Genomic DNA, 25,779 nt, shown 5'->3' on the forward strand with positions numbered 1-25,779 from the left:
AACATTGTGTGACAAATGATACCTGCTGGCAAAGTAGTTGAGACAAATGCCGACAGTGGTGTGCCACTGACCTTAGTTGCTAAAAATGGTGGCAAACTGAGGGGGGAGAGCATTTTGTGTACTAGAATTTGTCTGTTCCCTGTTAGTAGTGAGTCGGCGTGGGCCTGGGCAGTACTGTTGGTTTTTCGCAATGTTTTATGTTGCTGTAAATACAAATTAATGAAACACATTTTTCATGGTCACGTAAAATTCCACTTTAAAAATCATTTTGCTTGTAATGGAAAATGATTTGACACCTTGTCAGCTCTGGGGGTCACATGAAAGTGTTGATGAGCAGTATTTGGCTGGCTGACTCCAGCTGCACTTTAAAAAACAAAATTGCAAGTATCTGCCTGATGACCCATAGGAGAGAAACTGTGTGTGTGTGTGTGTGTGTGTGTGTGTGTGTGTGTGTGTGTCCGTCCATCCGTCCTTTTTGGTGCTTCAAATTTGACGATTCTTCTGTATGTGTGTGAAGTTTCAAAACATTATAACAGATTGCAGAGCTTTAGTGAACCTTCAAAATGACATCTATGCGAAATAGTCATTACGAGCAGTGTGCTGTGGTGACCCAGGGTGAGTGGAGCCACTACGGTGTAAAGGTAGGTGGACTTGCGGGTTGTGGAGGCAGTGGTGGTGGCAGCCAGAGGTGGCTAGGAAACTCAGCTGCAAAATATATCGTCATTTATTTAGTCTCGTGGTACTATGTTGAAATGCTGCAATGCCACTGGATACACCCACTGCAGGTGTACATCTGTCAGTGGTGCCGTCGACATCGGAAGGTCGAGTCAGCGGGCTGGCCGTTTGATGTCCGTGTTCCACTTTTCTGGCACTGTTGCTCACTCGGCAGCACTTGCCCGAGTTAGGTCTGTGTGACCAGAGCGAGCAGTGCCAGTGATGTTAACGTCTGTCAAATTCTCTCGGGTCTACCACTAACGGATTTGAAGCTCACCCCGGTCGAAACTGCTGGCAGCAGTATTGCCCCGTCTCAAACTGCTTCCCTCCGAGGCTGGCATTCGGTGGCTGCTGTGGAGCCTGGGGTCGCCTCATCTGTCGTCTCATTCTAGGCCACGGATGGGGGCTTAGAATTGTGAACTGGTCCGGTCGAGACAGCTTCGCGGACTGGCGCCGGCCTCCGGGTGCCCCCTTGCGAGGTGTAGACTTGCGTCGATCCGATATTGCAGGAGGTGCTGTCAGACTGTGCATATGTGTGCTAGACTTATAGGATATTTATAGTGATTAATTGGACACTTGTCGTGTCAGTACATTGCTTCCAGGTACGTGCAGATCCCCACTGTCGTGTCCTGACAGTGTGGAAATACTCTGCAGCCCGGTTTGAAGTTGCATTGCCATTCTGCAGTGCTACCGGGGTAACACGGCTCGGTCTGGCTGCTGCGTGGTTTACGAATGGGCTCGTGTGACTGATTACGTATCGGCACCTGCCCACTTGCCCCACATACGGTTGCAATGGAGCTGCTGCTCGGAGAGTAATGCTCAAAATTAGCGACGGCATTACGGGGCTGTAACTGAATTCTCGGTTGCGGAAAAAGACACTCTGGTGAATGTCTGTAATGTTCGTGTGTGCAGTGTGCGGTAATAACATAGTTGACGGGAGTACTGTCAGGTGACGAGTAAAGGGAGTTACAGCATCGGGAAGTGCAGAAGCTGAGTTTCGCCATTGGCCGTGTTCGGGACGTCCTTGTCACAGCCACTGCCCCCAGTGTGGTGAATCTTGCAGTTGCCCTTATTTGAGCAAACCGGTGCATCATAACTCTACAGTTGACTCTACAACTATGAGTGAGCATTGGAAATCCACGCAGTGACTGGATATTTAAAGGTGTGGATGGGATCACAAGATCTAAAGAAAAGCCATTTCATCTTAACTGTTGTATCAGTTGGGGACCAACGGAGAGACCATTCTGTCACAAATCGTTACAGGTACGAAACCTGGATGTGCCTCTTTGACTTGGAAACAAAAGGGCCGTCACTGGAGTGGCAACATCCTAAATCCCCATAAAAGAAGAAATTCGAGACAGCTCCCTCTGCTGGCAAAAAGTTGTGATTACACTCTTTGTGTGATAGTGATGGCATCATTCTTGTGGGAGTGTTGCCAAAAGGGGTCAGCCATCGATTCAGAGACATACATGAAGATTCTGAAGAAACTCGAGACCAATTTCTGACGTGTTCAGTCTCACAGGAATCCGAAGGAAAGAAATCTCGCTTCCACACAACGGTGAACACTCGCACGAGAGATTCAGGACTGGGGAACACATTACCGAGTCGAGTCAGACGTCGCTGCCTCACCCACCCTGTAATCCGATCTGGTGCCCTGTGGACTTACCATCTGTTTTGACCAGTTAGATTCCTTACATCACGGAACACGCTTGGCAGAGAGTGAGAGTGTGAGTGTAATTTGTGCAGTGAGAATGTGGCAACGGGTGCAGGACAACAGCTTTCACCAAAAAAGAATGTTTGGGGGTGGGGGGTGCGAATGTGGGTCATTATGTTTTGAACGATCCTAGTAAGTGGGTGAAAGTCTAAAGTACTTTTGTCCCTAAAAATTAGTTTCAGAATTATTTGTGCCCTAAATGAACATTTCTATAGCAGTAATATTAGATGTGGAGTGACGGTTTACCCACAAAATTCTTATCGATGCCCACATCGGTGAAAGGAATGTGTAGTTTTGTAGCCCAGTTGTGCCGAATAATAGTTTTTGGCACAATTCTCACTCGTGTCGCAGGCCGTGTCCTCGAGTGCCGGGGACTCTGACTACCAGACGGCAGGTTCCTCGTCGTCGGCGCCGGGCGCCTCCTGCCAGAAGCAGAAGAAGATCAAGAAGCTTCCCGTCTCCGTCTTCACCACTACCACCAGGTACGGCAGTGGAAGGTATGAGCGAGGACAGAAATTGGATAACTTTGAACTCTTTTCATCGCATATTCTTATAGTCTTCTTCACCACTGTACTATTACCAAATTATAAAATACAAAATAAAGTGCAGCTGTTAGATATATTTATTTTTGCACATTATAGGTCCATTTCCCGTACAAACAATTTATTTGCCAAGTAACTGAAAATGTGCTATTGAGAGATGTGAAAGAAGAGTACATCTGCTGTGGAAAACAGATGGATGATGATATGAGTAAATGTGTGAAGGAATATAGGATGATGAAAATGGTAAGAGAGACACAGTGCACGAGCACGTGAACGACACGTGATATCTGTGAACACTATTGATCGTTATGTACATATCTCTGATGTGTAGTTTGTGCACATCAGTTAAACAATTTGTAATTCCTTGCCACTCTGATAGTCAACAGGATACTTTGATTATAAGTGTCATTCATATGCTCACATACTGGGTGTGTGTATTTAGCATTGGATATCATCACTTTCAGGTTCCTAAATTCTTTCATTTATGTAATTGGATCATCATTTACATTCTGCAAGGGCAGCTGTACTCTTTTTCACAAATATCAACAGAATATAGCTCTGACATAGGGTTTGTACACTAATGGTTTCAACTACAAATGAATTGTTTGCATTGGAAATGGACCTGTAAAGCTTCAAAATGAACATATTTAGAGGCTTTATTATCGCCTTTATACTTTGTCTAAACCATTTTGCAAATAATTAACTTCAATTTATTGTAACCACTGAAGGCCTTACTTCAGCTTTTATTTTGCTTTACGAGGCAGCTTTCAAATACAGATGTGGTATCCAACATTAACAAAATGTAATTTGATGACCTATGTGGAATTGTATTTAAGACAAATTTGTGTCCTGTGAAAACAGGAATTTATTCCCACATACAAGTCAAATTTCCTTATATAAATATCTTTATATTGTATAAATTAAAGTTTCTCACTGCCGTTTTTTGTTTGTGTGTTAAGGGTAATCTCAGGAATTACTGTAGGGATTGTGATACGGTTTCTACTAATAGATAGGCTTATTCATGAGGGAGATTTGTGTGTATACTCACAATTTATTACCATTATGCCAGAGAAGCTGTCCAGCAATAGGTACGTAGTGCTACCTGTATGAAGCCAGGGAGGGTCATTAGCACATTAACAGTCAGACTGATTTTGGAAACATACGTGCAGTGCTTTATACACTTGTAGATGTTGTGATTGTTATCGTATTGAAAATGGTCTAGTTAAGAAACATAAATTTCAAAGTAACAATTCGATGTGGTACTATAAATGCAACAGCCCACAATGTTTTTGAACATTAGAAAATACAGTAAGACTATCTAAATGAATACAATGAAAATAATGTGAAGAACTTATTTTATTTACATCTTACCCTTTACGCACTTCTTTTCTACAATGGTACGCAGGTCGATGACGGAACAGTCTTCGGCACGAGCTGTCGAGGTGGAACTGGCGTTCTTCAGCAGAGTGTCGGACAACATCCGCTACAACCTGCTGCACCACCTGGACGGCAAGCTGGAATGCTCGGCTGCTGACAGAGACGTCAAGTGTGTGAAGACGGCTGCCGACGAACGCCGGGAATCCGCTGCGGATGTGGGCTCTGCCGGTGGCGAAGGGTGTCCGGAGTCTGCAAACTCGGGTGAGAATGACAGAATCTCCGTTGCGCGATGTAGCCGAATTTCTGTTACAGTTTTTCAATTTCCATCAGTTTCCTTGACTGTTTTTCCATGCGGTAAGTGCTGCTGTATCAAATTTTGCATTCTAGTTCCTTAAGCTGACGAAAGGAACACAAAGGTACATGCTTTCTCCACTATTTGTTAAATTTATTGCACAAATTCAGTTTATTTTATTATTTTCTGCTTATTTGCTGCAGTATTTTAAAACTGACATTTAAAAAATATTCGGCAGAAATGATTAGTAGGGGTATCGCGTAAAGTAGATAACGGTACGCACCACAAATCCTCGTTAAGAATGTCAACTTTCCTACTTTCTCTTTTCTATACATTTACTCCTTAACACATTTTGTTTTTGTTGCTGATAGTAAAAGTCAGTTTGAACTTAACTGTGCTGCTCAAAGTCACAACACAAAGAACAAAAATAATTTTCATTTTGACGTTGGCTCCTTATCTGGGGTCGAGGGTGGAGTCATGTATTCTGGCGGCACCGCGGAGCGAGAATTTTAATAAAAAACAGTCCAAATTTCAATAATGTATTTATTTGTAATTCTGTCAACTGGTTTGTCTGTAAGACCATCTTCGGACCAGAGGTGTCAGATGACGTGAGGAGCCAGTTCGCGGTGCCGCCATTAGTACGTACCGGTATCTGTTACAGCTGCTCAGTTACAGAAAACTGACGGGTGTGGTTTGTGCACGAAGAGACACCAACTCATTTTCTGCACTTTGCATGACAGCACCTAACACAAACTTTTAGTGACGGTCACGGAGGTCAAGTAGTGTGACCTACTTTTTCACCTAGCCTTAATTTCTTTCTGCTTTATCTGTGGAGACATGCATTAGTGTATTGCACACCCAAGCACAGTGTACACATGTTGCAGGAGTATCCACCCCTGTACACATCCCCTCCCCCTCGCCCCTACTGTCGATGTTTACTGCTCCTCCTCCCTCCCCCCTCCCTTCCCCCCTGATCAGTCATCTGACTGGCTTGATGTGACCCGCCACAAATTCATCTCCTGTCTTCATCTCTATCACTTGTACGCAAAATTCTCAGTTATTTGATGGATGTATTCCAATCTCTGTCTTTCCTTTCTACAGCTCCCACTAGTTCCATGGAAGTTACTCCCTGATGTCATAACACATCCTGTTATCTTGACCCTTTCAGCAAAGAAACTCTTTATTTATTGTCTAATCAGTCCACCTAATTTTCAGTGTCCTGCTGTAGTATCACATCTCAAAAGGCTCTATTCTCTTCTTTTCCATTCTTCCCACAGTCCGCAATTCCCTACCATAAAATGCTGTGATTCAAATGTACATTCTCAAAAAATTTTTCCTCAAATGAAGGCCAATGTTTGGTACTACGAGACTTCTTTTGGTCAGGATTGGCGTGTTTGCCCCTTCTGTTCTGCTTTTTATGTCCTTTTTGCTTTATCTCTAGTGTGTTATTTTGCTTCCAAGGTAGCAGGCTTGCTTTACTTTGTCAGGATCACAATTTTGTCTTTCTTCAGTTTATTCTCGACCCATATTATTTGCTCATCAGACAGTACATTCCAGTCAAAAGGTTGTGTAATTCTTCTTCACTTTCATTGGGAGTAGCAGCGTCATGAGTGAATCATATCATTGATATCCTTTCAACCTTAATTGAACTTTTCCTTTATTTCTGACACTGCTGATTCCGTACATGTGACAAAATCTGAGGGCAGCTTGGGTCGTGGTTGAGAAGGAATGCTGAAGGATGTCAAGAATGCAGGGTAATCGTATAGGGCACCTCCTGCAGTGTGAACAGGCAGATGCCTATTGTAGAACAGGATGGCCCAAATCAGAGAAACTATGCAGGGTTGCTACAAGTTCTGGATATTGGGGGATATCAGGGAATTTCATACGTGTCAGGGCAATATTAGGGAAATTTGAAAAAAATCTAGCTTTTGTCTCAGTGGATGAAATGGATTGTTTACTGAGATGTCGTGCATCGTTGCTGGCTGGGTGCAGCCAAATACGTGAGCTGCTTCCCTACTCCCTCATTCTTATCGCTTCTTCCATTTCTGCCACTCCTCTCAGCTTGCAGTCAGTGCTAGCCTAGCAGCTGCCGACGAGAGGAAGGGAGGCGTGAGGAGAGGTTTGTTTTGATCTGATTCTCATAGACCATAGACAGCGGTCCTGTGTGTACGAGTTGTGTCCGAGTGACTATATGTGAATGTGTCTGCGCTCTCGTTTTCTGACAAAGGCTTTGGACAAAAATTTAGTTGTGAGAGTTTCATTGTCTTTTCCATGTGCCTGTCTCCAGCTCAGCGATCATCTTTATGGTGAGTTGCTACCCGTCCTTATTAGTATTGATTTTCAGAGTATTCGTGCAAGTTATCTGTTGCACAGATTGAGCACTGTGGTTTCATTTCGTCAACAAGTTGTCTGTGACATGTAAATAGCTGGTCATACCAGTGGACTTCCGTGACGGGCCAAAACTGCTGGCCATTTTCGAGGGTATCTCTAATGGATCTGAGGTCCATCATTTCCCACTAATGTGCAGACCCTGCCCGTCTGATCTGGTCTCACTGATCTGCCTGGAGGTCGTGTGTGTGTGTGTGTGTGTGTGTGTGTGTGTGTGTGTGTGTGTGTGTGTGTGTGTGTGTGTGTGTGTGTGTAATGCGGCAGATTTTCGTGGTTTATCCACAGACTCGGGACTGTGGTGCTCCTCGTGGTGCTCCTTGGCTGGCCAGAGGCCGTGGGGAATGGATTTTAGGAATTGCGACTGTCTCACTGCAAGAACATTGTACAGTGCGGCATTTTATAGACATTTTATTTACTCTAGTACATTTTGGCACTTTGAAAGTACTTTATATATTAGAAAGTACAGTTGATAAGAGGAAGATAATAGTGGCAGTCACTGGCAGTTTGTACACTATATACTCACATATTTCGTGAAAGAAAAACCACACAATACCTGTAAAATAATAGACATAACTCAGTGGGCAATAACCGACAATAACAAACGTACAACTAACATTTTATTGGCCCTCACCTGTAGTGTCGGTTTACGCAGCTCTTCCTTGCCTTTTACACTTCTTTCAAGAGGCCTAGTTTTTTCTGAGGTTATTTCTGAAATCAGTAAAGGTATTTTAAATCTGTCTTGCGATTCCAATGTAACGTGTATTTTTGTCACGAAATGTGTTTTGTTTTACTGAAGGAAAAAAAAAAAAAATATATGTGGTCTTAATGAAACATATATAACATTTGACTTGCTGTCGCCATCTAAAAACAGTTCATTGCAAAAGATGTTGATGTTAGTATTTAAGATCTTCGTTCACATGTCTAGAAATACAGAAGTCCTTACATTTTTTTGACAACTTACATCTTTTCTTACCCCTGAAATCTCAAGATTTGTCTCCCCAGAGGGCCAACAGCTCTTCGGTGAGCATGTGAGTGGCGTGCATTGGTCCCTGAGCTATTGCAGCCTTTATTCTTTCCTGGGCTGCTTTCCCTTCCCCTTCCTTGTTCTCCTTCCTTTCCACTTCCATTCCTTCTCTTGGTGATCTTTATGTTGGCCTGGTTATCCTCATGACTTTGCTTTGTCTTATGGTTTTGGTTGTTTGCTTTTCCTCCTCCTTTCTGGCTTTTCTTTTTTGGTCCTCCTCAGGCATTTGGTCACCATCTCTAAATTTGAAATCTGTAGTGCGAGTCAGATGGGGAAGAACTCCCCCCCCTCCCAAGCGTCTTTGGCTGGGATTCCTCCTGCATTCCTCCTCCCTTCCCTCCCCGTCAAAGCCCTTTCGCCTCCTTGCCAGGTCACCAGCTCGGTAGCCGGTCCACACGGTGGGGCTTTTATGTACCCATCTGGCTGAGCAGGTATCACACTGCTGTCACCTGTGCTGTGAATGGCTCGTGCAAGCCTGGGAGGGGTTGTCCATCTTTTCGGGCATCGGAACTCCCTGCAACGACCGTCCTGCCAGGCGGCCATCACTGTGGCTGGGTGGCGCTCGCAAGGAGTGGGTAGCATCACAGCGGACGTTTGGCACGTGAAATGTGTTTACCTCTCTGGCCGCTCTATTGCAGTTGTGTCTCTTCCTTGACATAGTTCCGTCTCAGTTCCTGTTTCTGCCTTTCCAGCCATACCCTCCTCAGATACACCCTGGGAGGAGGGCGAGACGTGCCGGCTTGGGCGAGACAGGGAGACTAGCCGCCACCACACCCCTTTTTTTTTGTGGAACGTGCGGAGGACAAGTTTCGTCAAGTTCAGTCATTAAGCGAGACGACATCTGGCTGTCTCCTTACAAAGACAACGTATGCCAGTCAGCCCCCCTCTGTGCCTGCGACCGTATAAGAGACGACCCCGTGGTTATTGTACCTCACAAGTCACTCAGTAATTTTCCTTACGGACCATCTCCTCAAATTCAGTGATGAACTTATGGCTAATCTGGAACGATGTGGCATCAATTTTGTCCGCCGTGTCCAGAAAGACCCTGAGGACCGTCGTGTAGACCCTGGGCACTTTCATTGTGGCATTTGAGGAGGATACCCTGCCCGAGAAGGTTGAAATAATGGTGTACGGATGCAATGCGAAGCTGTACATTCCACCTCCCCCGAATTGCTTCCATTGCCTCAAGTTCAGCCACGTGTCCTCGGGACACTGTGCCACTCTCACCTATAGTGACTGGGGCCACCCTCTTCGTGTGGGCAGCCCTCGCACCCCTTCGATTAACTTTGTAAACTGCTCTGGTCTCCATTCTCCCCACTCACCGCAGTGTCCGACGAATGTGATGGAAAAAAGAATTCGGGAAATAAAGACCCTCGACTGTCTCAGCTACCTTGAAGCCCCGAAGAAATTTGACAGACTTCATCCTGTAAATCTCTCCTCTGCCTATGCCTCAGTTACACCTTTCCCTGCTCACCTCTTCCCCTTTACCTGCCCCCCTTTCGTTTCCTCACCCTCAGTGTTCCCGTTCCTTCTCCTCCAGGAGCCGCTCCTCCTCCTCCTCGGCCAGGGAAAATGTCCTCTTCTCTGGCTCCTGCTAGGGTGGGGCTCTGTCTCAGAACACTCCTCCCTGCCATTCTCACACCTTTGGGATGGAGGAGAGACCCGTGCTCCGAGGGCTGTAAAGCCACTCACTGTCTGCCTATTCCCTTACTTATAATGCCTCCTCCCCCCCTCTGAGGGAGAAGCAGCAGCCCGAGTCAAAGGATGAGGCTTCCTGAGGCAACTCCTGCCCCCGTATCTCCTCCTTGGGGACTTCAGTGCACACCACTCCCTGTGCGGGAGTGCCACTTTGTTGGGTAAGGGGTCTTCTACATGACCAACTTACTACAAACTTTGATTTGTGTCCCCTGAATGACTGATCCCCTACCCACTTCAGTGCTGCTCGTGGAACCTTCACTGCTCTCGATCTCTCAATCTCCTCCCCTGCTCTCCTGGCTCGCTTTCATTGGTCACCGCGTGATGATCTTTGTGACAGTGACCGTATTCCAGTGATTCTGTCATTCCCCAGCTGCCGCCAGGCAGACAGGCCTCCAGGTTGGGCATTCTGCAGGGCCAGTTGGGCTTTATATATATGTCTGCTGTGCAGAACTTCGACACCTGTCTTTCGAACTGCATCGATGTGGTCACGCAGAGTATTTCTGCCACTATTCTTCGTGCTGCCGGCTCTGCTATCTCCGTATCCACAGGTCCCCCTCGTCGTCCACCGATTCTGTGGTGGACCGAGGATGTATCGCTCGCCGTGCGGGACCGCTGACAGGTGCCACAAGAATTTAAACGACACCCTTCACAGACCGATCTCTTAGCTTTTAAGTCTCCGTGGTAGGGCTCGTTACCTTATTAAGCGGAGTAAAAAGGAATGCTGGGAGTGCTATGTTTCGTCCCTGGGGACATATTGCTCTCCGTTGCAGGTTTGATCCGAGCTCTGTAGCCTTCTGGGCTGCCAGTGACAGTCAACTGTCCAGGGGCTTATCCTCCAAAGTGCTCTGTCTACGGATCCATTGGTCCTTGCAGAACATCTCGCGACACACCTTGTGACAGCATCTGTGTCCTCTTCCTATCCTGCTGTCTTTCTCTGGCAGAAATGCAGAGTTGAACAGACCCCACTCCCCCTTCTGTTTCAACCCTTACCAAGCTGAACCCTGTAATGAACCTTTCACTGAATGGCAGTTCTTGCAGGCTCTTACCTTTTCACATGACACGGCCCCAGGCCCAGATCCCATCCACAACCAGATGATCCAACACTTGGAAATCACACAGAGGCAGTGTCTACTCAGCGTGTTCAACATTTGGCTCGCAGGTCCTTTCCCCTCACAGTGGCGGGACAGTATAGTTATCCCCATCCTTGAGCCTGGGAAGACCCGAACGTCTCTCGACAGCTACTGCTCAATTAGCCTGACGAGCGTACTTTGTAAACTTCTTTAGAGGATGGTTAGCTTCCAATAATGTTGGGCACTCAGATCTCGGGGCCTTTTGTCCCTGCATCGGTGTGGTTTCTGGGAGGACGCTCTCCAGCTGACTATTTACTCAGATTTGAAACTGCAATCCGACTAGCTTTTACTAGCTGTCGGCACCTCGCCACAGTCTTCTTTGACCTAAACAGGCATACGATACGGCTTGGCGCCATCTCGTTTTAGTTACCCTTCGTGATTGGGGCTTCTGCGGCCCCCTTCTGATTTTTATTTGCGGTTTTTATCCCACCGGCTCTTCTGGGTTCCAGTTGGACTTCACTCGGGACCCCCTCGGATTCAGGAGAATGGTATACCACAGGGTTCTATATTGTCACACTCTTCCTCGTAGCCATCACTGGGCTTGTAACCTCTGTCGGCCATCAGGTTACTCCGGTGTTGTATGTTGACGATTTTTGCATCTGGTGCAGCTCCCATTGAGTAGCATCAACCGAGTGCCAACTCCGAGGGGCCATCTGGTGGAACTTTGCGTGGGCTGTTTCGCGCTGTTTCCAATTTTCTCCCTCCAAAACAGTGGTTTTGCATTTTTGTCGTCAATTTGTAGTGCACCCTGATCCAGAACTCTATTTAGGGGAGCAACTCCTAGATTTTGCAGCACAGTCCCATTTTGTGAGCCTTTTTTTCAATGAAAAGCTGACGTGGCTGTCCCATATTCGCCGCCTGAAGACTACATGCGTGCAGAAGCTTAATGCTCTCCACCTCCTGTCCGCAGATTGTGGTCTCACGGTCGCGTTCTCGCTTCCCGAGCACGGGGTCCCGGGTTTGTTTCCAGGTAAGGTCAGGGATTTTCACCTGCCTCGAGATAACTGGGTGTTTGTGTTGTCCTCATCTTTTCATCATGTAAGTGGCGAGATTGGACTGGCCAAAGGTTGGGAAGTTGTACGGGTGCTGATAACCGCGCAGTTGAACGCCTCACAAACTGAACATCATCATGTCCACTTCCTGGCCCACACATCCTGGGGTGCAGACCGTGCCACTCTTCTCCATCTTTACAGTGCTCTGATCTTGTCCAGACTACATTATGGAAGTCAGGTTTATGGCTCAGTGACTCCTTCTGTTCTGAAAATACTTGATCCTGTTCACCATTGTGGGGTGCATCTGGGTAGTGGTGCTTTTCACACTAATCCTATTGGCTATCTCCTCACAGAAGTGGGGATTCCCCCTCTACAAATAATGACGAAGCCAATTAATGCTCTTACAGTGTCACCATTCGCAGATTTCCAGACGATCCTGTGTACCCTGTCCTCGTAGCAAGTAAGGGATGTCTCCCTCCTGATCACTGCCCACAGGTGGGATTGCCGGTTGGAATGTGTCTCACTTCCCTCTCTCGAGATCTCCGTCTCCATTCACTGAAATGCACCCCATGTATTTGCTCTCACGTGCCCCCCCCACCCTGTCCTCCTCTTGGATGGTGCCTAGAGCACAGATTAGGACCGACCTATTGCAGAGTCCTAAGGTCTCTGTCATCCCTATGGTCTTCCAGCATCTTGTACATTCCATCCTTGCAGAGTTTCAGGGTGCTGCCATCTTCTACACTGATGGATCTAAGACGATAGATAAAGTGGGATACACTTTCACATCTCCTGCTGGCTTAGAGCACCATTTATTGCCAGAATTGCGTAGTGTGTTCACAGCAGAGCTGCTAGCCATTACCAGGGCCCTCCGTTTTGTTACTCAGGCCTCTGTCCACAGTGTTTTAACGCGTACCGGCTCATCGAGCAGCCCGCTTTTCTCATCATCCTTCGGTCTCCACTGCCCGTGACCTTCTCTCCTTCCTTGGCCTTGTCCCGGCTCAGATGTCTTTTGCTGAGTCCTGAGTCATTTGGGTATCCCAGGGAGTGAATGGGACGACTGTTCGGCTAGATAAGCTGATACTCACATTCCAGTCCCATTCGTGACTCCAGCTGTGGATACGCAGATGTACGTCAAATCTGTCTCGGGCCAAAAGTGGAATGACATCTGGTGTGCTACTGCTCTCGATAATAAACTCCGCACAGTCTAGGAGACTGCTGCACGTTGGTGCTCTTCCTTCCACTCCTCTCAGAAGGAGTCCACTGCTTTATGCCATCTGTGCATTGATTGTACCAGGCTCACCCATTGTGTCCTCCTGCCAGAATATGGTTGTGGAACCAGACTGACGATATCCCAGGTGTTAGTAGGATGTCCCCTTTGTGCTAAGTATAGTCCCTTAATTTTAATATTAGCAGTCAATTCACAGATAGTTGAATTGGTACTCAGTTTCCTATGTGAAAGTGGTTATTTCCAGATATAAAGTTTTACCTTACTTCTAGAGCAGAGGCAGGGTGGTTGTGATTGGGGCCTCTCTTCATGTTTTCTCAGTCTGGGACCCCACAACCTCGCCCCCGTGGAAAGATCACTCTTTTTTCCAGTTTTAGATTTGGTCTGTCCTTTTATGCCTATTTCCGTGTGTGTGTTTTAACTTCCTTGTTTTTAGTTGACTCTCCTGATTGGATCCATCCACTGTTAGCTGACCCTCTTCCTTCTGTGAGTAACTTTGGAATTGCGGGACTGATGATCTCGCCATTTGGCCCAATAAACACTCTCAATTAATCAATCGATCTCAAAATTTATCTGTGATCTGGAAATCGTGGAATTTCAGTGTTGGGGGACCTTGTGTCAACCCTGGTATGTGTTTCTGGGCAGCTGGTTATAGCAGTTTTTTTCTTTGAAACTTCCTGGCAGATTAAAACTGTGTGCCGGACCGAGACTCGAACTCGGGACTAGTTTCATATCAGTGCACACTCCGCTGTAGAGTGAAAATTTCACTATAGTTTGTTCTTTGTTTGACAAATATGTGCAAGAATATGGCACAATTTTTTAAACACTGTGTATATATCTGTCAATTTGTTGCATTCTTCAAACATCTAATGTCATTGTTCTTTTTCTCTCTGTGTTCCCAGATTGATTTCTCCTCCATGTCTTCCTCATTTTTTATTTCAAATCTTTGAGTAGAACTGAGGACGTGCCAACTGCAATGTGGTTTTCGAAACAAATTATTCTGTAATCCTCACGTACTTTGTATACTTCGTACAGGTGCAAATACGGGAAAGATCGACACTGCCGTGCTGGCGCTACCCACCGTTCGGAAAGCGCCGACGTCTTTCTACCTGTCACGGCTGGACATCTCGACACAACTGGCGATGGGGCGCAGCATGGAGAGGCCACCGGCACCGTCGCCGCCGCGATCGCCTTCTCCGGACGACGTGCCACTCGCGGGCCGGCTCGCACGGAGCCGTGCGGCACGCGATCGCACCGCGGCCGATGTCGACTTCCACGCGGGGCTCAATCTCGTGCGGAATGCTGCAGGGTGCAGTCTCTCTGTGGAACCCTTGGTATGCTGGAACCGGTGTAATTTGCCTGACAGAGGTGGTTGATTGAAAATTTGCACTTGCGATGTAGAGTTTTTCGAGCTGGGGTTGTAAATGGTCATAATTTCGTGTACTGTGAGTTGTGCAAATAATGCTCAGAGAGTTTGTTTATTCCGATCTTCGCTGGGGAGCTTTATATTCTGATGCAAAAGTTGCAGGTTGCTGGTAGATATCGGGCGAGAATTGAAAATCCCAAAATATTCGAAACTAGGTTATAAGAGCAGCCACTTCTATAATTTGTCAGGTATGGACTCTGGGATGTAACTTCCAGTTAATGATAATGGCTGACAGTAAATTGGCTCTAAGTTTTCTGGTGTATAGACAACTGATTGTGCTTCGTGTGAAGTTATATGCTTTATTTGAAGTATTGACAAAAACATCATCTGAGTAATGTAAGAGCAGAAGGAATGCCTTTTCTTTTTCAAAGTAGTTACTTTTCTCCTAATGGATGTATACCCCATATACAGTGATCTAGAAGTAATTCCCATTATTATCTGCATATTTTTTCATTTTCGGTGTATGATCTTCAGGCTTTCCTGGCAGATGCATTATGTATGTTGCTCAGGTTACACCGGATCACATGAGAGCATTTGCTTGGGTTGCATTCGGGAGGGGGGGCTCCAATCATTATATCGGGGGGGGGGGGGGGGGACACTATCAAAATCTGTACAGTATTCCTCAGACATACAAAAGGAAGTGAGCAGGGGACTTCAGCTCATATATAAGAGAGAACAGATTTATTAAAAAGAATTATTTATTTACTAAATCATGCCTGACTAGAACTTACACTTTATGTCTGCATGCAGTAATATTCTTCTGTTATGCTTTCGACGTATGAACAGTGCAATGTGAGTTTTAATGGCAAAAAGAAGTTTTTGTGCAATAAAATTACAGATCAACAGTTTTTGGATTTTTTACTTTAGTTATACTGTGAAACCTTGCTTCTTGGCAAATTTCACATTTTTTGTGTCAATGGTAAGTGCTGTATAGGTTTTGATGAGTTAGTATGAGAGCATCAAAATATATGGCATAAATGGCCATATCATTTGGTTGCATTCACATAGAAGCTTTTTTTTTTTTTTCTGCTGCCAAGCGTCCTTAAGACCTTAGTATGTGACATAAATTTCAACATGATACGTCAATCTGTTTCTGAGGAAAAGGCTTCTTGACAGATAGGCAACAAAGTGATTCTATAATGGGTTCTGTTTTCACTGATTGAAGTACGGAACCCTAGTTAAATATATTGAAGTTGTAGTGTATTAGAGTACAAAATGTATTAATTTGCTAATATTCTGGATTACAAAATATAACATAATTTGGTGATAACATGTGAACATTTAAGTTGTAGGAGTAAGAGGGTGTGTAAACAATTTTAAACACTGTACGATAACGTAAAAGCAAAGTAACAAAATAAAAATAGAAATCTCTGTTGTATTTGATATTAAACCATGTAAAATCTGGGATGGAGAAACAGCAATTGAAATACTACTAATCCTGCTTCCCTTGTAGGGGAGATATTGAACGGCATACATTGAAAGTGTACTGTTAGATATTACCTACAAACAGCTCAGCTGTCGTTGTTTACAGAATTAAAGTCTCATGTGTAAAATAGCTTCAAACATCAGACTACTTCACAAAAGAGTTAATATGTTAAATATTTAAAATCAAGCATACGAGCAAAAAACGTTTAGAAAAATTATAAAGTAACGTATAAAGTTTGTTGGGAGTTTCATTCTCAAATCCTGGATGAATACGTCATGGACAGTTTGGGTGCTGTGAATGACACTGGCTTGGGACGTATACACGGTTCTGACTGTAAGACTTGTGTCTCTGTGTTGAACCTCTGATGTAAGATTATACCTCATAATAGGTAGTTCAACAGTATTTTAGGTGTTTAAATTCAGTCAGTAATTCTGTTAAATATTGAAAATAAAATTTTTGTTGGCTTTGGAAGCTTTCAGATAGGCAACTGAGACTATGCAACCTGTACCAGGTTAGCCGTTTAGCAATAGAGGTAAGCTTTCAGACAGTCGTCCTTCAGATGGAGAAACACACACACACACACACACACACACACACACACACACACGTACGTTTACGAAATTACTACTTTGCTTCTCTGGATGTTCTGGAAAACTACTGCAGGAACATGTCTGAGACATGTTTTATTAGATTCACCAGACCAATAATAACAAAGGAAAAGGAAATCGTGCTTTACTTTAACCTCTTACAGTTTTGCAGTGGCTTCATATTAGCAAAGTTGCTAAATTTCAAGCAAAATCTTTTACTAGCTGTCACTCCGTAATTAAACATTTGTGGACCTGTGTTTATATGAACTTTTTCTTTAGTGTTACTTGTAGAATAACATATTAAAATATTTGCATATCTTTGTGAATCACCCTGGATGACAATCTACTCTCAATGTGCTGGAATGTGTCTTAACACCTTGTCTGTGTGGTGGGTAGCAGTCTATATTGTTATATTCAGTATTGTCGCTCAGCTTGAAGAGACTCCATTTTTGGCTGCAATTGTTTGTGACATTGTAAGTTTACTTCTGTTTTATGACTGCCTCACGGTATTGCAATATCTATGAACAGTACCAAAGTTGCAATGATTTAAAGTATTGGTAAACCTACACTCAAATGTGTGCACGCAGGACATTCGGACGGTAAACGAAGATACTGCCTCTGTGGGTGAGACAGCTGCCCATCCACTGTCCGCATCCGCCCCTCCGACACCTACCGAAAAGGTGTGCGGGGGCGGCGACGTGCGGGTTCTGCGGCGGAGCGTCTCGGAACGGGTGGTGGCGGAGGAGGCGACGGCGTCGGCAGCTTCCCCGCTGTCGCCGGAGGACGGGCGCGGGCTGGTGCTGAGTGGGGAATGGGTGCGGCCGCGCAGTTACGTCTGCATCGCCTGCTCGCGCACCTTCCCGGACCTCTGCGAGCTCGAGGAACACCACGTGAGTAGTATGCCGTGTTTCTCCAATGACTGGCAGTCATGTTGGTGTATTTTGGAGAGTTTCGTTTTGTTTCTGCAGGTGACTTGATTTCTGGTGCTTTTGTTGAGAATTGTACATTGTATGATAGTGCTGTCTGAGATTGAAATTGGGGAATAAAGCTTTCATTCTTCTCCTCCACTTGACAGGTGGGAAGTTAAGGTGACTGGCAGTCTTCAGTTGATTGGTATAATACTGGGAAAATGTAATCAGTTTATAAAAGAGACTGCTTACAAATCACTTATGCCTCCTGTCTTAGAATACTACTCAGTGGTGTGGGGCCAATACAAAAGGGGAAAACCAGAAGATATCAAACATTTTTAAATGGTGACAGGTATACTTGGTCTGTAGCACAGCATTGCAGAGACGCAGTTGTGTTGCAAAGGCCTACTTCCAAAGATTTGAGAACCAGTTTTAAGTGTAGAATCTAGATATGTACCTCAGCCCCCTACGTTTTACTCTTATAAGGAGTGTGAAGACAAAGTTAGACTTGATTACTTGCTGCTACTTCCTGATGCAAAGTTGACACTGTTTTATTTGCTTTCTTTAACACAAAACATATTAAACCTATTGAATTTCAATAATTGGTGGAAGAGGGTGGAGAGGTGTGTGTGGGGTCTCTCAAACTTTCACAAGTGTCGTAGGGAGTTAACAGCTGGATGTAGTAAAGTGCTCTGAGAAGAAGGAAATTGAGAAATATTGATTTATGACTTTTTAAGGACGTAACAATTTGTACATCGAGTTTGGGTGTCTGTCTCAACGAATTCTGCAGTCTAGTACCTGAGATTTTTTCGAAGCGCAGTTTCAAGGATTTTGACCAAAAAAATTGGAATACCAGAAGGTGGGTTCAAGGTGTGTACTGCGAATGCTTCTGATAGACCACTGGTGGCAATGCGAATGCTTCCCACGAATATATTCGTCACTGTGCAGATTTCCACTGGGACTGTGTGTTTGTGTAAAATAATTTTTGTGTAAATCACTACTAGCTAATTTTGAAACTATCTGACAGATTAAAACTGTATGCCAGACCGAGACTCAAACTCGAGACCTCTGCCTTTCACGGGCAAGTGCTCTACCGACTGAGAAAGACAGAGGTCCCGAGTTCGAGTTGCGGTCTGGCATACAGTTTTAATCTTCAGAGTAGTTTCATATCAGTGCGCACCCCACTGCGGAATTAAAATGTCGTGCTAACTAATTTTGCTTCTGTAGTAATTTCAAAGTTCACGAATTTTGGACGTCGTGATGATACCGAAAGTGCTGACGAAAGTGAGGTTTCGGGGAAAGAGGAGGAGAGGAAAACCTAGCGATAGAGGACTGAAAGGAATGAAGGAAGCGTTAGAGACAGAGAAAAGAAACTGTAGTGCGGTTGAGGATGAGGAAAATTGGTAAACAGATGGTGATGGAGAAGCTGGTGTTTCCAGCAGACAAGGACTAAGACTTGAAGCTGGTGGTGGTGGTGGTGGTGGTGTTGCTCTGTGGATCTTTCATCTCTCAATTCCCCACAATGTGTTCAGTTGCACGTAACCCTAAAGTGAATATAATTCTGTTGGTTGCAGGTGGCAGCACACCCAAATGTCATCTGCACCCACTTCGAGCTGGAGGGACAGAGTGAAGTGGTGGACGGACCGTCATCGGCGGGCCTGACCGCGTACGACCTGTGCAGACGCCACCTCGGTGCACACTGCGCGTACGACCTGAGGGTCAGCGTTGCGGGGCCCGACAAGCCGGAGGAGGGAGTGAGGACGAGAGCCGATGCCCACAAAGAGGCAGCGGAGAAGAAGGGAACGAGTGCGGGCACACTGCCGGAGCCGCGCTGCACGAAGTGCGGCCGCACGAGCTTCTTTGCACATCCGGAGTTCCACAGGTGCCTAATAACTATAACTCGCTGTTACTTTGAGAAATGCTAATAATGTTAGTAGTAGTAGTAGTAGTAGTAGTAGTATTTTCTAATCTGATTCCTCCAACATTGTCTTATTTATTTCCACAAAATTCAATTAGCCTTTCACCTCTTAAAAATACACTTCCACTGCATTCATCTTCCTTTCATATTAATAAATTCCTGAGAATTGAACTCCCGTATATAAAAAAGATTCAGAACTCTGCTTACTGTAGCAGTGAGTTAATGTGTTAGCATTTAAGTGAGAACTAGTTTAGAAAAAGTTTGAAAATAAGTCTTGGAAATCACCAAGTCCTTTAGATATCAAATACTGGACGATTGGTGTCAGGTTATTTGCGCCACGTCCGTTTGCTGCTTCGAGACACGCAGATATACACTGTTTCTAACTGTAATACTTGTCTTACTGTGTTGAACTTTTAGAAAGCGAGGATATATGTTTTAATGAGTAAAAATACAGTCAGTAATTACATGAAATATTGAAAATCAGAGTTTTGTTGTCCCTGGAAGCCCTTAAGTAGGCAACCGACAATTGGTTCCCAGTTCCCGAATAGTAGTGTAGATTTCTTACCTGCTGCTGAGAGAATTATTGGCCCACCCCTGGAGTTTTTATTTCTCTTCCCAGAATTTTATTCCATTTTCTCAATTTCTTCTTGATTTATTTTATTGTCTGTTCAGAGTACAGATTGAATAGCCTTTTTGAGGCTATTTACAAGTTAGCAATCTGCATAGTGTGATGCTGTTTGAGAGATTCTAACCAGGTTTTCTTCTATGTATGTAGCTACTTGTTCCACGTCACAGCTTCAGCTGGTACTTTTCGATGCCTTACTTGTGACAAAGGCACTAGACGGAGAAGGAAGGTTGGAGGCAGTGTCTGTGGCTAGTTTTAAGAAATTGTCATAGTGTTTTCATCGAGGTGTTTAGGGTGGAGCCTAGTCTCTTTTGAGCTCCAAGTCCAGGGTTTTGACACCACAGGTACGGTATGCGTCTTGGCAACGAGAGCTGACTGGAAGTTGCTTAAAGTGTGATGAACTGATACTGTGTGTTGATGTTCTTTTAATCGTTGTATGTTCCAATTGATCTGTATGTTAAAATATAGTGTTTTGTATAATGTTGCTTCACATTTGTTCTCTTTATTCTGATGGTGGCAGAGGCTGTAGTGTCTAAGGTTGTAAAGTATAATTTAAAAAAAAAATTACAAAAAGCATGGATTGAAACAGAACATGGTATTATTGTGCTATTTTAAACACAGATTTTTGTTCAGATGTCATGTACTCAATTGACAAAACTCTTTGAAGGACTTCCACAGTTCAAAAATCCATTTGTGTGCACATGTTTCACATCGCTGCTCTGATGGTCCTTGCGCACCATGTCGGTGACAGTGTACTGGAGGCTCTACTTCACAGTTATGGATATATGGCCAGCAAGATTCTGATGAAATCAGCTGTGTCTGTCTGTATTGGTGCACTGGAAAACAAAATATGAAATTTTGAATCAATTCATGGTGTAAAGAAGAGCAAACATAACAGCCATTCTCCATTTCTGAGGTTTTGTAGTTGCTGTCGTCATCAAGATAGAGAAGACAAGTGTAGTGAATATTCAGGCGCCAATAGCAAATTTCACCTCCAGTGAAGAAAACTGAAGCTACGACGGAATTAGAATAATATAAAAACATTTCAGAAGCTAATAATAATAATAATAATAATAATATTATGGCAAAAACAAATAATAAAAATAATAACAAGAAATACGTACAATAAAAGGTGTGTATCAAGAAATAGCAAAATAATGCGTTACAACACAGTAAGGGAACCAGATCACTTTTATGCAAGTAAAAGCGTAGCATTGAGTTATAAATTAGAGAAATAACAAATACTAGAGAAAAATTTTAGGTCCCATAAGAAGTGAAGAAACTTGGAAATTAAGAAACAATGATGAAACATATTGAGTTAAAGAAAATTTTTACAGAAATCAGAAAAGAGTATTTTTCTGGACAATTATACAGGAAAAATGGTGACAAACTAGCGAAACAGATCTTAAAGTGTCTCTGGAAACTGAAATTAACCACAATCTGGATCCAAGAAGTTAAAAAGATTTGCAAATGTGCAACGTAAAAATAGAATATGCATCACATATGTTGCTCAACTTGGTTGTAGAGAAAGCCACAAATGAATGGTGCACAGAGCTGGCCATGATGGATGATGGCATAAAGTTAGGAAAATGCAAAAGGAAAGAAGTTGAGATCGACTGCTCGGTATTTGCTAATTACTTAGCCGTACTCTCCACTTGATACAGCACACACCAAGAAAGAAGAAATGTGCAGGGGGGAGAAACCAGATTGCCAGTGGACTCTGTCAAAAAGAAAAGATTTGTGACCAACCCGAGTGCTACCATCCACGAAACTGAATTTCACTGCCCCAAACTGATTCCAGAATTTAAGTACCTCTGTGAAATTGTTTTGGAGAACATCGTGAATTGCATTGTTAAATTGGAAATAATATAGGACTGTTTTTGTTCTCTACATAATAAGAGAAACATTAGTAGAACTGCCTAAATCTGCCGAGACACACAGGTTCAGAAAGGTCTACTCGTCACACTGGAGCTCAGTATATACCAATTTATCAGAAAGATGGTGGAACGTAGGAAGAAATGTGATGGCAGGTGGAAGATAGAGAGCAATATAGACGTGTACGAATACATTGAACCCCCGAGTGATGTCTTACGGAAATGGTGCCTGAAGTTGTACGGCCACTCGAAATGTGTGCACTTGAGCAAGGTGACAAAGAGGGTACTGATTTACTATGAGAAACTCTGTCCGACAAAATTAGAAAAGACGTAACCCGGTCTCGGCAGTACACGGGAAGTTATACAGGGCAGGTCCACATCGAGAAATAATATTGAGAAGTGCACGAGATAGAGAACACAAAAGTGGTGGAAAAGAAGAAGAAATTTTCCAAAGAACCGAGACAGCAGATTAGCTGACACGTGAAAAATGACCGGCAAAGCAAAGGGAAGGGAAATCTAGGCTTAAGTAGGCTGATTACTATTAAAAACAGTATGAACTTAACTACAGCACATAACAAAAATGACATTATCTGTGATCGTGTAATCAATAAAAGTATTTTGTGACACTACAAAAGAAAACGTTACAATTAGGATGATCACATGACAGAAGCGGTAAGACGGGAAGTATACAGTGGTATGAATAAAGAAAAGAGAGACTAGGTGAAAAGATGAGTGTTGAAGAAAAATATTGGAGCAGATTCGAAGAACTGAAATAGGCACGTGGTCTTTCTAGTTGGCTAAAATGGAAAAGAAGGGGCGTAACGAACAAATTTTTTTTTAATTCAGTACAAAATATTTTCTGAGTATGACGTTCTAATGGAAAAGAACTGGACATACTGTCTCAGTTGTTGGTTCGGCACTGGATAGTGGTGGGGATTTTTCATCGCTTCAGTCTCTCCAGAATGGCGCCAGGTCCACTCTTGATGTGCTGTCAAATGAATGCCAGGGATCTTCTGTGGGGTAAAAGGCAGCTGGGACCACCACTGCCATGGTGTAGGGAAAGCGCACTCTTCCTGCAATCCGGCCAATAGCCTAGTTGTGTGCTTGCACCACAGACATCGCCTTTCCAATAGATTTTAATCATCCGGGAATGACTTCTAAAACAAGCTACACGCTTATGGAGTATCATCATCTCAGTAATTGACTGGATTTGTAATTTGTTGTCACTGAGGTCACAGTTTGTAGTAATTGACAGAAAGTTATCGAGCATAACAGGAGTGATATCTGGCGTTCGCCGAGGAAGCGTTATAGGCTCTCTGCTGTTACTAATCTATGTAAACGATTTAGGAGGCACTGACAGAAGCCTTGTAGATAGTTTGCAGATGTTTCTGTCATTTAGCTCGTACTAAAGTCATGGAAGATCGGAACCAGTTGCGAAGTTGTATAGGCGAGATATCTGTGTGGCTATTGACCCTAAACAACAAAACTAAACAAAATCTGCTAAATTTTTGTTACACGGTAAATTGCACAAATCTGAAGGCTGCCAATTCGACTAAACACCTGGGGATAACAATTAAAAATAACTTAAGCTGAAATGGGGGGAAAGCAAATCGAGAATCTGCAGCCAGTCTGCTAAAGAGACAGCTGGTTTGCAGTAAGGGGTCCATGTCAGATGGGATTGACGAAGGACATTGAAAAGGTTTGAAGGAGGGCAGCTCGTAGTGTATTATCGCAAAATAGAGGAGAGAGGGTCACAGGTATGATACGTGAATTTGGGTACCAGTCCTTAGAAACATGTTTCTCATTGCGGCAACATCTTCTCCTGAAATTTTGATCACCAGTTCTCTCCTCAGGATGTGAAAATATTTAATTGGAATCCACCTACACAGGGAGGAATGGTCATTGTAACAAAATGAGAAAAATAGGAGCTCGCACAGAAAGGTGTAAGTGTCCATTTTTCCCACAATTCAGTGAGCCCGCTGCCTGAAACTTCAGTGTGGGTTCCCGAGTAGTCGTGTGGTGTAGGTGTAGGCTGTATCAAATTATGTCTGTCAGAACTGTCATAATTGGCAACCCGAGAATGAATTTGTGACATTAGTGAAATTGCACTACAAAAGTGCACGTGGCTAAATTCCCTGCAGGCACATCTTGGAGTGCGGCGGGGACACCATGTGGCTTTCGAGTCCGGGTGGGACGGGAGCCAGTGGCGGAGGTAATGGCGGGCGGAGACGACGCAAGTGGCGCACGTTCGGCAGCAGGAGGCGTCGCGGCGGAGGTGGGGCCGGCCGAGGCGGGTACCGGCGGAGTGCGCCTGCGACTCCCACGCAGTCGGGGGCGGGCGCGGGCCACCGCGGGAGCTCGCACTCTGGCAGCGGACGGCACTTCTTGAGCGGACACCACCATCGCAACCGACACAACCGCCACCTACAACACCAGCACCACCGACACCTGCACCGCAAGGCTGGCGATGGTGAGTATTGCACAAGTCAAATGACAGATGTACAATCTGTGCTGGTAAAACACTACACACACACACACACACACACACACACACACTCACACACATAGCATCACACCACAACTGCACCAAAAGATAGATGTCATAAGAACAAGCATAAATGTGAAACAGTGTGGAAGAACGAGCAGCAAATTTTAGCTAGCAAACAGTGTTCGAAAAAATTCAAAGAAATAAATTTTATGTCTGAGTTAGGGATCAAACATATATCCCCGTATTGATAATGTCTCCCCATATTGATATTGTCTCTACATAACAGGGATAACAAAAAAGTTTATATATCAAAATTGTTTGCTTCCATTCCTCCCAAGTTAATCTCGAACAAAAATTTTAGTCTATGTGATTTGGGGGGGAGGGGGGGGGGGGCTGAGTTCTTTGCATTCCCAAACTACACCTTTCCAAACAAAACGTGGCAAGACTTCAGACATGCTTTACCATTTTCTGCCATTTTACTAAATGCAACAGCACAAAAAAGGAGGGATTGAGATATGTCTGTAATGTGAATGTGCCTTGAACTAGTACATTTTCATTGTTCACAAGTTCTAATACAAAAACCACAAAAATGGCGCTTCAGGTTTCCTGCTCATTTCAGCTCACATCATAAATGGTGATCTTGCACTGTATTGGTTTATGTTATCAAAATCCGTCTGTATTGCTGCTCACTCTCTCTGTCAGCCCACTTGTGTACATACTGAATAATAGAGGGTCTAAAACACTTCCCCTGGAAACTGCTGACAATACCCTTGTCTCGGATGAACATTTGCCATTGAGGAAAATGTACTGGGTTCCATTATTTAAGAAGTATTAGAGTTACTCGTGTATCTGGGAACCTATTCTGTAACAATCTGCAGTGGGACACTGTGTCAGATGCTTTCCAGAAATCTAGGAATATTGAATCTACCTGTTGCCCCTTATCCACGGTTTGCTGGGTGTCATGCGAGAAAAAGACAAGCTGAGTTTTGCACAAGTGATGTTTTCTAAAATCGTGCTGATTCGTGGATGTAAGTTTTACAGTCTGTAAGAAATTTACTATATTCAACTGAGAATATGCCTAGAATTCTGCAGCAGACCAGTATTAAGGGTATTCGTTTGTAATTTTGTGGGACTGTTTTTTTTACCTGTCTGATATACAGGAGCCATCTTCACTTTGTTCCAGTCCCTTGGGATTTGTTATGGGTGATTCACAATAAATGTGAGCTAACTGAGGGGCCAGTGCCATAGAATATTCTCTGTAAAACTGAATTGTGATTCCACCTGCGCATGGTGACATATTTTTTTTCAACTCTCTCAGCTGCGTCTCTATGCCAGGGACACCTATTACTATGTCTTCACTACAGGAGTTTCTGCACTGATCAAACGATCTTCCTGCGTGAACGGTTTTTTAAATGATAAATTTGAAAATTC

The 25,779-nt window shown here is 44.1% G+C and overlaps 1 protein-coding gene across 1 annotated transcript in view; it reads left to right on the plus strand.

Moving 5' to 3' along the window:
* The window catches only part of LOC124720215, a 364,115-nt gene that overhangs the window by 171,421 nt on the left and 166,915 nt on the right, over window positions 1–25,779 (plus strand). Inside the window, exons 10-15 of the mRNA XM_047245536.1 lie at window positions 2,780–2,925; window positions 4,376–4,608; window positions 14,132–14,430; window positions 17,123–17,425; window positions 19,018–19,325; window positions 24,002–24,330. Coding sequence (XP_047101492.1) covers window positions 2,780–2,925; window positions 4,376–4,608; window positions 14,132–14,430; window positions 17,123–17,425; window positions 19,018–19,325; window positions 24,002–24,330 — 1,618 coding nt within the window. The remainder of the gene's footprint in view (window positions 1–2,779; window positions 2,926–4,375; window positions 4,609–14,131; window positions 14,431–17,122; window positions 17,426–19,017; window positions 19,326–24,001; window positions 24,331–25,779) is intronic.

This window comes from Schistocerca piceifrons, chromosome 11, assembly GCF_021461385.2.
Source record: "Schistocerca piceifrons isolate TAMUIC-IGC-003096 chromosome 11, iqSchPice1.1, whole genome shotgun sequence".
NCBI lineage: Eukaryota > Metazoa > Arthropoda > Insecta > Orthoptera > Acrididae > Schistocerca > Schistocerca piceifrons.